At 38.8% G+C, this 13540-nt stretch overlaps 1 protein-coding gene across 4 annotated transcripts in view; it reads right to left on the reverse strand.

The window, feature by feature from the left end:
* LOC131793703 (uncharacterized) overlaps positions 1-13540 on the reverse strand; it is a 16396-nt gene continuing 2856 nt past the window's right edge. For 2 of the 4 annotated variants that reach the window (XM_059111169.2, XM_059111171.2), the window contains exons 2-4: positions 6185-7395; positions 5945-5993; positions 1-4489 (exon numbers count right to left, since the gene is read on the reverse strand). In XM_059111169.2, the coding sequence (XP_058967152.2) occupies positions 1848-4489; positions 5945-5993; positions 6185-7348 (3855 nt within the window). In that variant the 5' untranslated portion in view covers positions 7349-7395 and the 3' untranslated portion in view covers positions 1-1847. Of the gene's footprint in view, positions 4490-5944; positions 5994-6184; positions 7396-10985; positions 11124-12161; positions 12307-13540 lie in introns of those variants that run through there. The other 2 variants (XM_059111172.2, XM_059111170.2) reach the window with 2 other exon arrangements.

The raw sequence follows: 13540 nt of genomic DNA on the forward strand, positions 1-13540 counted from the left end.
TGCAGTTACATTTTATTTCGTCTTTGCATGTTGCAAAACAACACGATCATGTACCTAATCAAAAGGGAAACAAAGCAATCTGGGCCCAAGCTTACTATATTAAATACCTTCATTATTCATATAAAGAGATAAAAAGCCATCAACAGCTATACATACTTTTTAAAACGAAAATACAAAGAAAAATGCCTCTCTAATATACTATTCTTAATATCTAAAATAAAAGGTCCTCTAAATCTTTGTTATTCTAAACATCTGTTAGCAAATTTAGTTTATAGTCCAAATCGAGACTGCTTAATTTAAATAAACTTTTTTCAAAGTGTAACAAGTCTGACTTGTTATACTTGATTCTTCATATTTATATCCTTTCGATTTTTCTCAGGATTGAATGTCGCAACTCTCAGCAGTTCTTCACCAGGTAAATCATATGCGATTGGATTTTCGCTTATTTCATATATTGCTCAATGAGGCGTCTTTCAGCATAATTTTTTTTCAGAGAGGACACCTAATGTTGAAGGGTGAACCTCATTAATTTTGTCAATCCCGTAAGCATAGCACATCTTGATCTCGACGTGATTTAACTTCTCTAAACAAATCTTTGATAACCTTAGGTTAATTATAAAGATCATGACCATTATTGTACCGAAGTTAAAAAAAAATGCCGTCCTTCAAAAATGCTGCGGCAAGGATTGTGTCATTAACTCGACTTTACAAACGCATATTCCTCAATGTTTGCTCTATTTGTAGTTTGTGCAATTAACTTCGAATACCTATCGGATATTCTCGTTATCAACTTAGTATTATTACTGCTGCAGAAATATGTCAGCAAAACAGAAACTGTACAATATTTTGAAACCATCTTGTTGCGCAGATAACATAATTTTTTGCTTTGTTGCCCAGTATATTAAATATCTGAAGTGTTCATTAGTTAACGAACACTAAAAAAAAATATTTTCTTCCTATGAACTGTTAAATGATAAAGGATATGTCACTCTACATATTTTCTCTGCTTGCAAATTAGGAACCTTAAAACATTTTCATCCGAAGTCGATATTTTTTTCGGGGTATGAGCAAAATTGACCATAGCAAATTAAATAGGTTTCGAAACAATATTTGACAATGTAATATTAATTTTTCAGTTGATGAACAATGGTATCCTGAAAACAGATTTGCAGCACAATTTAAACAAGTTCCTCGTTGAATAAAAAAAGATAAAAAAGATTAATGTTGAGTAATCCAGGTTGATTTTTTGCATCTTATCGTCCGATAATTTCAAATTGTCTCGTAGCAAATCTCGTCAACAAAGAAAGCCTTGGCGTAGATCTTATAGGACATTTCCAATGAAGCAATTTTTTCCGGGCATCAATAGGCCTTTTGTATAAGAAAAAGACCCAAAAAGAAGTCTACAAAGTGGACATAAGACCTGTCAATCATCGTCCTTACAGAACTACTGGGAGCAAAAAGTTAATCTACATGATTGGTAATAGAGGGGGACTCTGAAGACTAATTTGTCAGCTATTGCAAAACTAAGTTCTTTAATATTGACAATAAGATTGTCCTGTTGAGGTTTAACTAAAGATTCCAGTCTCAAGATTGAAGGAGGATTAAATAAGGTACCTAAAACTAAGGCAACGCACTGTTGATATCATACTATACAGATGAGGCTTAAAGAACAAAGGTGTCTCATATGAGAGAACTCTCGAGAGGTTCAGGATTTGATTATTATAAGAAATAGCTTATTTTGCTCACCACAGTCTTTTTAGATATGTGTACTAGGAGGCTACTATGGAAAACCGCTGCTGGAAGGAAAGCCATCCAAGCGAGGGCTTTGGAATGGAGGGGTGACCCTTTCATTTACAAGACTCTAACTCCTGTTCGTGATTCCGCATATGAGAGGCCAGATTGGAAATATAACTAAAACTCTTACTGCAGTATTGGCATTGATGTGGCTTGAGACTCACACTTGAGTGGAGGCGCAAGTGACGGTCCAGTGTACTCAACTGAGCAAAGCTCTTGTCGCAAAAGTGACACTTGTACGGCCGCTGTCCAGTGTGAGAACGCATATGGTTGGTCAACGTCGATTGCTGGGCAAAAGCCTTTCCACAGAATTTACACGGATACGGCCGTTCTTTTGTGTGAGAAAGTTCATGCTTCCTGAGCGTGGAAGGCTGAGAGAATGATTTGCCACAATAATTACAAATGTAGGGCTTGTGGCCTGTGTGCGTCCTCAAGTGGTTTGTTAGCGTCGTGCTTTGCGCAAACACTTTTCCACAGTACATGCAGGCGAACGGTTTATCGCCAGTATGCGTTCGTAGGTGCGCCTTTAGGACTCCTGACTGGGCAAATCTGCGACCACAGAAGTTGCACTGAAAAGGTTTATCACCTGTGTGTGTGCGGAGGTGATTTTGGAGAGTGGAAAAATGCGCAAATTTCTTGCTACAGTATCGGCAAACAAACCTTTTCTCTTTCGTGGTAGGTGCGGTGTAATCGGTCTGCACTTCCTGCGTGTGAATGAGGAAGGTGTGATCTTCTGAAAAAGACCCATTACGCTGTTGTGTCTTTTCGCTTTCTGCCTCCGTAGTGACGGTGGCTTCAACGGAAGTAAATGATTTGTTATAGGCCGGTTGAACTGTGTCTTCTACGGGGTTACTGGAATCACATCCCTTGCCTCCAGGGGATGATGGTTGAGTTTCTGAAGGTTTGTTTGGCGCTTTACCCTTTGCTGTAATTCCGCGATGATCAAAATGATAACCGTGGAGCTCACCATGTGCATTTGTAGCTGGAGTACTCCACGAAGAATCTGCGGCGCTGGGAACGCTGCCCCTTGACGGATCACATTGGCCGAAAGACGCTCTGTCATAACTAGAACCAATTTCCTCAAAACGTCCAAGGTTACCTACTGGACCAATCATCCATATGGGGCCGTGCCAGTGTTGTGGTGTAACGCCATTGCAGCCATTGTTGAAAGAACTTCTTGTGGCATTTGAATGTATAAAGGGCTTGTTCGGCGACTTTGATTGGCCATGTGAATTTGTTGGATATGGAATGAACTGGGTCTGTTTGTGCCTAGCTTCCAGTTCACGAGGTGAAATGACATGCGGATGGCGTGGAAACTCAACGAACTGCGGGTAATTTTCGCTGGACGGGTCGCTGTTCCGTCTTTCAGGAAATGAGGTACCCTTTGGTGGATACTTTCTCAGAGCGAATTCTTTGCTGCATAATACTCGTGTTGGTGAGTTTCTTTGGAACACATAATCGTGTCCTGTAGGAGAATGCCGTTGACCAAGACCAGTGTCTTCTTGGGAGAAAATCTTTCTACCATTACCATAAACTCTGAAAATTTCTGTTCTTTTTTCACATCTGTCTTTAGACACTGATGCATCGCCCTCGGGCTGGTATGAGAACCTTTCCTGATAAACGTTTTCACGGCAGGAAAATTCCTTGTGGCGAGTCTCCAGCTGTGAATTTGGATGCCGATAGGTTTCCTTTGCTAGATGTGGATCATCAGTTCTTAATCTCTGAGGACGTGGTTGTCGGCTCTTCCTTTTCCTACTCCCAACAGCATTTTCCCGTTGATGAGAACAAGCTTGGAAGGTACTCTCGTCGCAAACTGGTTTATGACGTACTTCAGTCCCTGAGGAACTTGCTTGGTAATGGTCAGTCTGGCAAAATTGTCCTGAACATTCATACGTGCTGGTCGAGTCCTGGTTGCATTTGATATCTTCTTCTGATCCACGAGTATGTTGGCAAACCTTCTCGACTAGAATCCGTCTCTCTTCGTAATAGTCGTGAATTTCAAGAGCACGACTACCCCCATGTTGTACGTGCTTGGTATACCAGTTGGGAGACGTCTCTTTTGACTCCTGACCATCGTGCACGGAGGATCGAGTCACTTGGGTATCATTTGGAAAACGCGAAGTTTCTTGATCGGAAACACCGGGTGAAGCTTTAACCTGTGGCTCCAACCAAGGGCCATGGTCTTGTCGTCTCTCGCGCCCGCTTTTGAATGTTTGCTGATTAGGATGCCAGGTGCATCTTGTTTGAGGGTGTGGGGATGAAATTTCTCTGCCAGGTAAATTCTGTTCTTCAAGGTCAACTGGCTCAGAGGTTGGTAATTGGTCTACAGGACGCTTTGGTTTTTTTACTATTAAATCTTGTCGACCATGGTGTGATTCTGTGCTACTTCTTGGGCAGTAGACCGGTGGACTGTATGGAAAATCTTTGTGACTTTCCAAGCCACAGCAAATGGATTCGTGTTTCTCAGGAGAATTTCGGTGGTAAGAACAGCGAAAAGGACCAGGTACTTCCTTCCCATCCTCATTACCAATGTTGGTTCTTAGGTCAGCATTTTGCACTTCCATGAATTGGGGATCTTCCGTCGTTGTAGACTGCAAGGCTGGAGGTAAAACAGAGAGACTGTAACACTGGACAATTACTGGAGTGCATTCGTCACTTTGGCTTCCACTCTCTTGAGAATTTTTATGTGAAGAATCTGCAAGGTAAGAAGTGTACAATGCCTTCAAATGGCTAGTTTACTGAAGGTTTTTCTAAGTTTGTTCAGATCTCATTTGTAGATGTTACTGTATAATCTAACCGACAGAAAACACTACAATCCCAAAAACTCAACCACTTTATAAAACGGCGAGTAATGTTCTTAACAAGGAAGCGACTCCTAAAAGCAGCACAATACTTATCGTTAATAAACTTAACTAAGCACACCACAGTCTATATCCTAGCTAACCACTGACAAAATCTCACTGCTGTTTCCAAAGTTCCTTGAAGTGAGCAATCTTCCGCGGTAACTCTCTCTCGGTATGGCTTTCAAAACAGTCGTCGCTCCGACAACAACAACTACTTCTACTACTACATAAGAGAGTCTTCATATATATTCAGAAAGTGTTCTGGAAGCTTACATGAGAACTGTCTTAGTAGTATTACCTAATGAATGCGTGACTTGATGAAATGTTGTGGAAAGTTCTATGGTATGCAAGTCAGCATGACTCAGCAGTCTAGAAATTTCTATAAGCTTATATTTACAAAAAATACTCAGAACAATGAATTATTTCATCTTAACATTACCATGGTCTAATTCCAATTTTGCCTCAAATACCCATCTCAATTGCAAAAATATGAGCCAGCAAATCTCATTTCTGGTGACTTTACCCCTTTGTCATCCATGCATAGTAAAGTAGACAGGTGATAAGAGTAAAGGGCAGACTTCTTAGAGGATGTTTTCAATTTAACGACAAATGTCAAACGGAAGGAGGATATTTATGGGATACGACAGAAAGGGTTGAATTGTGCAATGTTATAACAACTGAAACTTTGTTCCCTTTTCTTATTACCCAAGGCCACACGCAAACAAACACACACACGCAACTCGAATTTATCGGAACATTTTTCTGACATTCTTGATCTTGATGGAAAATTATATTTGTATGATGATAGATAGGTAAAAGTGCGCTTCGTGGAGATAAAGCGTCACCCTGTTTAGCTGAAAACATTTTCCTAACATGCAACAGTTACTTCATAAGTAGGGTAAGAACCAGGAAGTGTTGGTATATACGCTGTACCAAAATGTCTAGCTACTAGTCATAAAATCCACCGTAATCGTATTGCCAATGAATGATGAAACTGAAATTTTCCTTTCGCTGCGAAAAACCCGTTGTCATATTATAGCACTTTGAGCAAACATATTTACTTGTTTGAAATTATAATAGGCTGGAACCTACAATTATTACACAAGGTTTTTCTCAGCCGGTTTTGCCCGAATCTATCCTTATATAAATTAAACGTTTGAAAGTGCTACAGAAATAGCTAAAAGAGTATAATTTCTTGTTTAACTTTTACAAACGGTTAGAGATTTCATCCAACTCAATTGTGCTCTTTTTCTCGCAAAAGGACAAAAGTTTATATGGGAGAAAAAATTTCTAGGTATGACACTTACTGTGAAGAGCTTGATTGTCATTTTCCGAGGGTTTCTCGAATCCTTTTTCCTTAAAGGAGGTAAAAAAGAATGAATTAAAACGATGCAATCTTAAATGAAAATAGACACGGCAAGGTTGTCAAATCTTTTATGAGGCCTTGTAAGAAAACAAACAACTGCAAACGAATATTAACATCAAAGACCCAATGTTTAAACCTAATTTCAGTTGCATTTTTATCTTCATAAGCCAAAGTTACTCACCTCATTGAGATGTTCTGGTCCATTAGGCGATTTTACGGGTGATGACCCCAATTTGTTCCGGGTACGAAACTTCTCATGTCGATAGTTATTCAGTGGAGATAAATTTTGGTTCAATCTGTCATCTTGAGATGTCGAGGGTGGACGTGTGTGAGTTTTCTCGTAAACTGCCCCAAACGCATCATTTCCATTTTCAGTTGAAGTTTGAGCAACAGCGGTACAGCTGCTGGAACCTGTGACTCCCTTCTCTGGTTGTTCATGGACAACTTTTTGCTCAGAAATCGGATGTGTACTCTTCAAAGAATGTCGACTTTCAAGATGCCAGTTGGATCCTCGAATACGTTTCGGATCATCTTTCTTATTTAAGTTTCTGTCGACTCGTATGGTGATGTTATCTTCAATATCCCCACCTTTGTGTAAAGGAGCCTTAGGATCGTTGGTATAACTGTCATTCCTGAAGCAAGTCTGTCTGGCATGTTGTTGATGATAGCCTGAAAGATTTTGGCACAGATCCTTGTGCAATGGCAGTTCATCTTGATGAAGAAGTCGTTTCCTGTTCTCGCGTTCTTGATAGTTAACTGTTGCGGAGAGGGAGTTCTTCTTGGTTGTGGTCGTTCGTGAAAGGTGTCCTCCAGGACATGGAAAACTCATAGCAATTTCATGACCGTGAGAGTGGTCTTCTCTCCTGTCCCTGTTGATAGATGTGTTCTGCTCCTGAGCTTTGGTGTCTAAGTTCATGGAAGTGTTGTACCAGGCTCTCTGATTCCATTCTCGAATCATTTTTCGGCGTCTGTCAATAGGGCTACGTGAAGTCTGATTAATGTTAGAACATCGCACACAATACGAGCCATACAAATCGGGTTTAAAAAATATCTTGTCGCTATCCTGATATGATGAAGTACAATTACCCTGCTGGACATGCATCACTTTTAATCCGGGTGGTTGGAGGAGATTTAGAAGAACTTCTCTGCTTTGACACCTCGCGCCATCTCTTCCTTGAGGTTTTAAAACTGGTTCGTGGGATGTAGAAAGATGGCTGGATGATGAACCATCGGTGTGTGGCCCGTTTCTCCTTCCTGAAATGTTTGAGACGTCTCCATGATGCTCCAGATGTGAGTGCTTGGATCTTGAATTATCATCTTGACTAATTGTATCCGTGCGGTTCATTGTTCTCCCCCTATACTGTTGGCCATGTTGTTGTCCTGAGCTTCACCCTGAAATACAGAGAAAGTGATGCATATATTACCCTTGATAATTTCTATGGTGATCAGCATAAAATTCGATCTACCAGTATCCAAAAGTGTAGTAACAAAGCCGTAAAACAAGTAGTTGGGAAAATAATCTTAACACTGCCATTTAGCTATTCCTCTGTCAACTTACAATGGGGATAAACGAAATACCGATCTTAGATAATCAGTCGGTGAACTCAGAACTCTATTAAATGATAACGTGGGTGAGGAAATGGTGGCAAATTGGATAACCATTTTTGAGAGTTTTGCTGGAACGGACGGAGGAACTGTGACAAGCACTCCACTCAGGCTTTTTCGGTGAGTTCTAAAAGATGCTCCATATGTTTTTAAACATCACCGTCATCATGGGATTACAAGAGAATACGTTTTGTACGGTTAAGATAAGTTTAATGCGTTAACCGTTGCGCCAACTGTTGAAGAAATTTCGTCTCAATTACCTTAATTAACTTAATATTTTTCGCGGTAACAATTGTAGATTTTTTTGAAGGGTTAATTGTTCGCGTCGATTTTTTGCATATTTCGCAGTTTTTCTTTGGAAACTATGTCACTATTGGTTTGCAAATTTTCGGCGAGGTTCTCTCGAGTTTCTGCAATTTCCCTAAATTAAAAAAAATTTGCATATTTTGAAAATAAAATTTTAGTGAACTATTACAAAAGCACGGTAGGCAGAGGATATTGCAGTTTTCCTGTCATGCCACTCACTGTGACGTTCAGAAGTACAAAAGTATATTAGCGATAAGATTCGTTCTAATGTCACACCTTAATTCCTGAAGTATTGCCATTATGACCATCACTTTTTACATTAGTAAACAAAAAAATACGAAAACAGGGAGAATACTCATTAGTAATCAGTGTCAACTGTTGTGTAAAAGGATGTTATGTTTCCTATTTTTTTGGCAAATTGCATCCTAGGCCAGGCCAAAGATAAGAAACAAAAACATATTTTGCCACTCTCTAAAAATCAAAATAACTTCATTTCAAAACTCATATCTTTGTAGCGGTTTTCATTTTGTCCTCCTTTGTTGGACCTAAATTTACTATTTCTTGATAGTTAGGAAGTTAGATATATAAATATAATCAAAACGAAAATAAATTTGGTCATTAATGCAAGTCCATGGCTAAATAATTCAGTATTAGAGGATTTCTTCACAAATTGCTATTTTTCATTTGTTATAGGAGGACTGTAACTCAAAAGCATATCTCGGAAAAAATTCGAGATGTTTAAAACTCCATTATTCACAGGCTTTTAAGATATCATCTTCGTACCGTGACAAATGAAGATATGGATACTTGATTAGTTTCTGCCTGCTATTTCACAACCATGCATACAGAGATCCTGTTGTCACAGTGTTTTCTTTCCTGTAGAAACCCAACTTTTTGGACTGCTACAGAACACTACAGCTGGTTTTTTTTCATTTTCAAATTTTAACTTTTGATTTTCAAATTTCAAACTCTTTAAGCTTCGATTAATATCAAGACTTAAGACTCAGGTGAAACCTCCCTTCTATTATTCAGAAATACAAGAATGCTTTGTGCCTGGCAAAAGTCTGGGAATGTTTATGCGGAAATGATAAAAAAAAGTTTATAACTCCATTTTTAGGAGGTACTAACAATCATCACCGCTATTCAAATAACACATATACTAACCTGGCCTAGTCTGCATATTTTATTGTGAATTTCCCGGTAAGTTGAAGTCAAGAATATTTCAAATTTCGGCTGACTTTTAAATAAAACAATCACTGGATCGAATAAATGTTCCAAGGGTAATTTCAATATTTTTTCATAGATTTGTTTATTTAGCTGCAGCTACTGTAGCGACCATGTAGCATTCACAACACTTCAACAGATGTTAACTCAGAGTTTTCAACTTTTTAAAAATAAACTTAAAGATAAAAACACTTCTACTTTCATATATTTGATCGACAATTTCCAAAGTTATGTCTGTTCTTATTTTTAACTTATTTCGATATAAATAGAGCATAGAACCATAAAGTTCCTTGTTTGAAGGGGATTAATATTTGACTCTGTATCATTATCCAAAATCAGCACTGAATAATTTAAGTAACAATTGCAAACACTTTCTTCCTTTTGGTATATTTGCTTTTCGTTGGAAGATATCAGCCTCTGAGGAAAATGCAACAACAAGCTTGGTTACTACAGTAATCCAATATCAATTCAATGCATGTAGGCTTCAAAAAAAGTTCATTTTAACCACGTTTCGTGTACGAGTTTTCTGGTTTAATCCCCGTGGAAGACATTTGACGTAGAAGCGATTTGAGTCAGCTGCGCCTCAAATATAGCACTGAAACCCGTTTTGAAACTAAAAGTGCAATTCACAAGTTATTTCAGTTCCTTTGTCAGTCTCGACGAAACAAATCAATGTTCTTTTGTTTCTCAGAGCTTTACACGGAGACACGGAATTAAGGTTTAGATTGGACTTTAAACTGACGTGAGTCAACATCGCTGGTTTCTTTTAGGCTCCAAACACGTGTAAATTGCAAAAGAGTACGGAACTTCGGTAGTTTTGAAGAAACCTTCTTAATAAAGTCAAGTCGCAAAACGCAAAAAGATGAGGTGAGATTCTTGTAACGAATATCAACAGTATTGATAAGCCGAAATAAATTATCCACTCAAAGAAAACTCGTGTGAATACAGGTTGGTCGGATTCCTTTACCCTTTCGGTTCTTTTTGTCTTGAACTACTGAGGTGGTGTTTCTGCTAATCAGTGTTTACCCGCGGTAATTTGCCTTTCATGCCATTAGCTGTCTTTCTATATTTGCGGCGAATAAACATGGAATCAACTTGTTCAAAGACGCGCGTATCAAAGTGGATGCCTCCTAATCCTCGCTGTTATTGCAACTGGAGAGATCATAATGTTCAACTATCGACTGAAAAATCGGAAAAGTGATCTAATTACTCCTACATGAGTGTACATTGAGTTCTGTGATTCATTTATGCTCGCAGAATCTTTCTAGCTTGACCGTCTGAGATGTGTGGTAAACGAATTCGCCAGACCGTTTACTGTTAAATCGATAGCCAGCTAGCCAACTTTCACTAGCCAGTATAAATCAGTCCTCTGAAAAATTTAGATTTTGCTTATGAATAAGACGCTTAACTTTCGATTAAGACTCTTCGTTGGAATCGATGTCTTGTTGTTAACAAAGTAGTCACTAAAAGTGTTATGTGCTCTTTATTGTAGATTAGTAAATTTATGCCAAGTCTTTCAGACACCCGTGATTTATTAAGCGTTTATATGAATGCAAGAAACACGACGACGAAAGCCAACAAAAAAAATGTCTTTAAATATAAACTTTGCTCTTTACCTGTGTGTGAACAGATTATAAGACATTGATAGCGCCAATTTTGGAATTGCAGTTGCTCCAAAGCACGTATTATTACCCTGACAAAAATCGTTTCGCCAAATTGATACCTAATTTGTTATTCATCGGAAACTTCAATAAAAACGTGGCCTACCTTAAGATGCATTCCCTTATTATACCTGATTGCATTTCTTGTCACTCTATCCCCTCCCCCCTGAAAACAACGCGACCTACCTTTATGCTTTTCTTTAAAGAGAAGGCACTTGTTTGAACAGGTAACACTGCCATTCAATTCAGCGAGCAAGGAAAAAGTCGGGTCTAACGCCCATAATAACATGTTAGCGAGATAGATGTGAGCACTGTGGTTTTCCGCCTTGTTCGCTGAGCCGTGTTTTGTCTTAGTGATATTCTAATGAGGGCACTCGAGAAAATTCTCTCATTGGCCAATTTGAGAAGATCAGTTGGGGGTACCGTAGATCACGTGCCGTTGCTACAACAACAACTGAATGGAATTTGGTTCGATAAAGAACCAAATTTTGAATTCAATCCAGTTAAACAAACAAAAAGGTAAATTTTCGCCTCGTAGTTCTTCCTTTCGCCATAACTTGCCCAATATTTCAAACAGAAGGCGAACTACTTGGTCCGCAATTGTGAATTCTTGCGTACAGGCAGCGTTTTGTCGCACACGAACAATTACTTTTTGCTATTTGTCCACTTGACAGGCGGTGTAACAATGGATTTTTCAGCACGACAGATCAAGGCCGCTTTTAATGCTTTTCACAAATTGCGTTTGCAGTGCAAGGATGTCACGGGAGCTCTGTGGGCTGCACCTTCCCTTGTTAGGATCTCTTTCAAATCGCACTTTGACTTTTCTGAACAGTAACAGGTGCAACTTTAAGACAGAAACAAGGAACCATGAAAACTGTCGAAAGCCATTGTCTGCGAGCTCTTTGAATGATTCATGAAAAGTGGCGATTTGCATGCAAAATTCTCTGTGTTCTTTGTATAACGCGCGGTCTGTTGAGTGTTTCAAAGTGGTTCTGTTTCTTTATCTGTTTTTCAGTTTCGCACATCGGGCAACGATCAATGTTTGCCACAGATTAAGGGAACTGTCATCGTTCACCAAGTCAGTTATCTAACGGTTTATTTGTTCAGTCACTTTTGGCTCACAGCACTGAAATGTTTTAGAACAAACTAGTCTTCTTAATTACTTTTCGAAATGCACCCGAATAATTAACCGAGGTTCTTGCAACATATGTTATTCATATATTCTCTAAACGTAGGACTCATTAAGTCAATATATTGTCTAGAAGATGGTTATTCTTTGTACCTAGGAGTTAAAAAATTGTTTTGTCTTGCTTCCCCCCCCATGGTAGAACAATTAGGACGCGGTCACGTATTTTAACTAACCTTCCTCGGGTCTTGGACGCAAACAAACCATCAAAAATATTACAATTGCTTTGAATGTGTCTCCTTCGCGTAACAATCTAGAGGAGATGTCTGCCTCAATCAAACTTGGTCGATAAAGTAACATCCATGTGATACAGGGCTCCTGTGTTTAGCAAAGTATCAACAGCTGTCTACATAAAAAAAAAGGGATACGAATAGTGGCTATGAAAATAGGAACTCGGAGATGTTAAAAATAGCTGGTACCCGTTGAAAACTGCCTACAGGCAAAAGTGGAAAGAAAACCAATCTTGAACATGCCTCAGTGCCACGCGACTCAATTTTGATAAGAAAAAAAACTTTAAGTTTTAGTATTATTATTTTTTTCCTTTCGTTGCGTGCCTTCAAAAGCAAACATTGACTCTTGGAAGCTATTTCCACTGTTGGGCAGAAACAGACACCGTTTGAAAATATTTTCATTGTAAATTATTACCAGTTCGTCATGGGAGACCATTCGGTTGCGCGCATGAATTGGTCTGAGAATAACTTGCATTTTCTAGAAACTCGTGTTAGGAGTTTGTGTCACGCATTAGAAACCATGTCTTTCTTTTTTGTTGTTTGAAAGCTGCCATTGGCTATAAAAAGGCGTAAATATTAGCTTTTTTTTTTTAAAATAAACTCTGATTCAAGATGGATTTATCCTCTTGGAAGACGAAATTTTCATTTTAGCACGACTTATTTGGACTAGCAGACGTTCACAGCGTGTTGTAGCTTTGTTGAATCTTTGAGCTTATTCTCGTGGGTTTAAAGTGTAGCTTTTGTCGTTGTTTAGGTTTAGGTTCTGTGTGATCGACACCCGACAATTAAGAGTTCTCGCTTTGCAGAGGTTTTTCAATTTGATATCACACAAATGTCACGATGATAAGGTTAATTATAATAACAAAGTAATATTACCACTGTCTGGTATTACGGCTGTCTCCGAGTAGAACGAGTTTTCCCGATGACACGAACAGTACCGAGAGGTCAACACGGTGAAAAGAATAGGTGATATGTGGTCCTTTTTCAATAAAAGTGTTTCAAACCAAGGACGAACAGCACCGTCAATTACTCCAGCTATGTGAAACCTGCCAAGTGTTTGACTTGAACTGATTTCATTTCCAAAGGCAATAACGAATCACAATTTGATTGACGGATTCTTGAAAGCTTTAGTCTTAGGTGCACTTGCGATATGATACAATTGAAAAAAACTTTTCAGTTTGAAAACAGGAAATTCGCTACATACCCTCTTCCGTCGATTTTTAAGATTATTCGACTCAGTCTAGTACAGTAAATATTTCAGTACCTTGAACTGTTCGCGTACAATTTCGATGTGAACTCTCGATAATACGACCACCAACGGGCTT

Source organism: Pocillopora verrucosa, chromosome 9, assembly GCF_036669915.1.
Source record: "Pocillopora verrucosa isolate sample1 chromosome 9, ASM3666991v2, whole genome shotgun sequence".
NCBI lineage: Eukaryota > Metazoa > Cnidaria > Anthozoa > Scleractinia > Pocilloporidae > Pocillopora > Pocillopora verrucosa.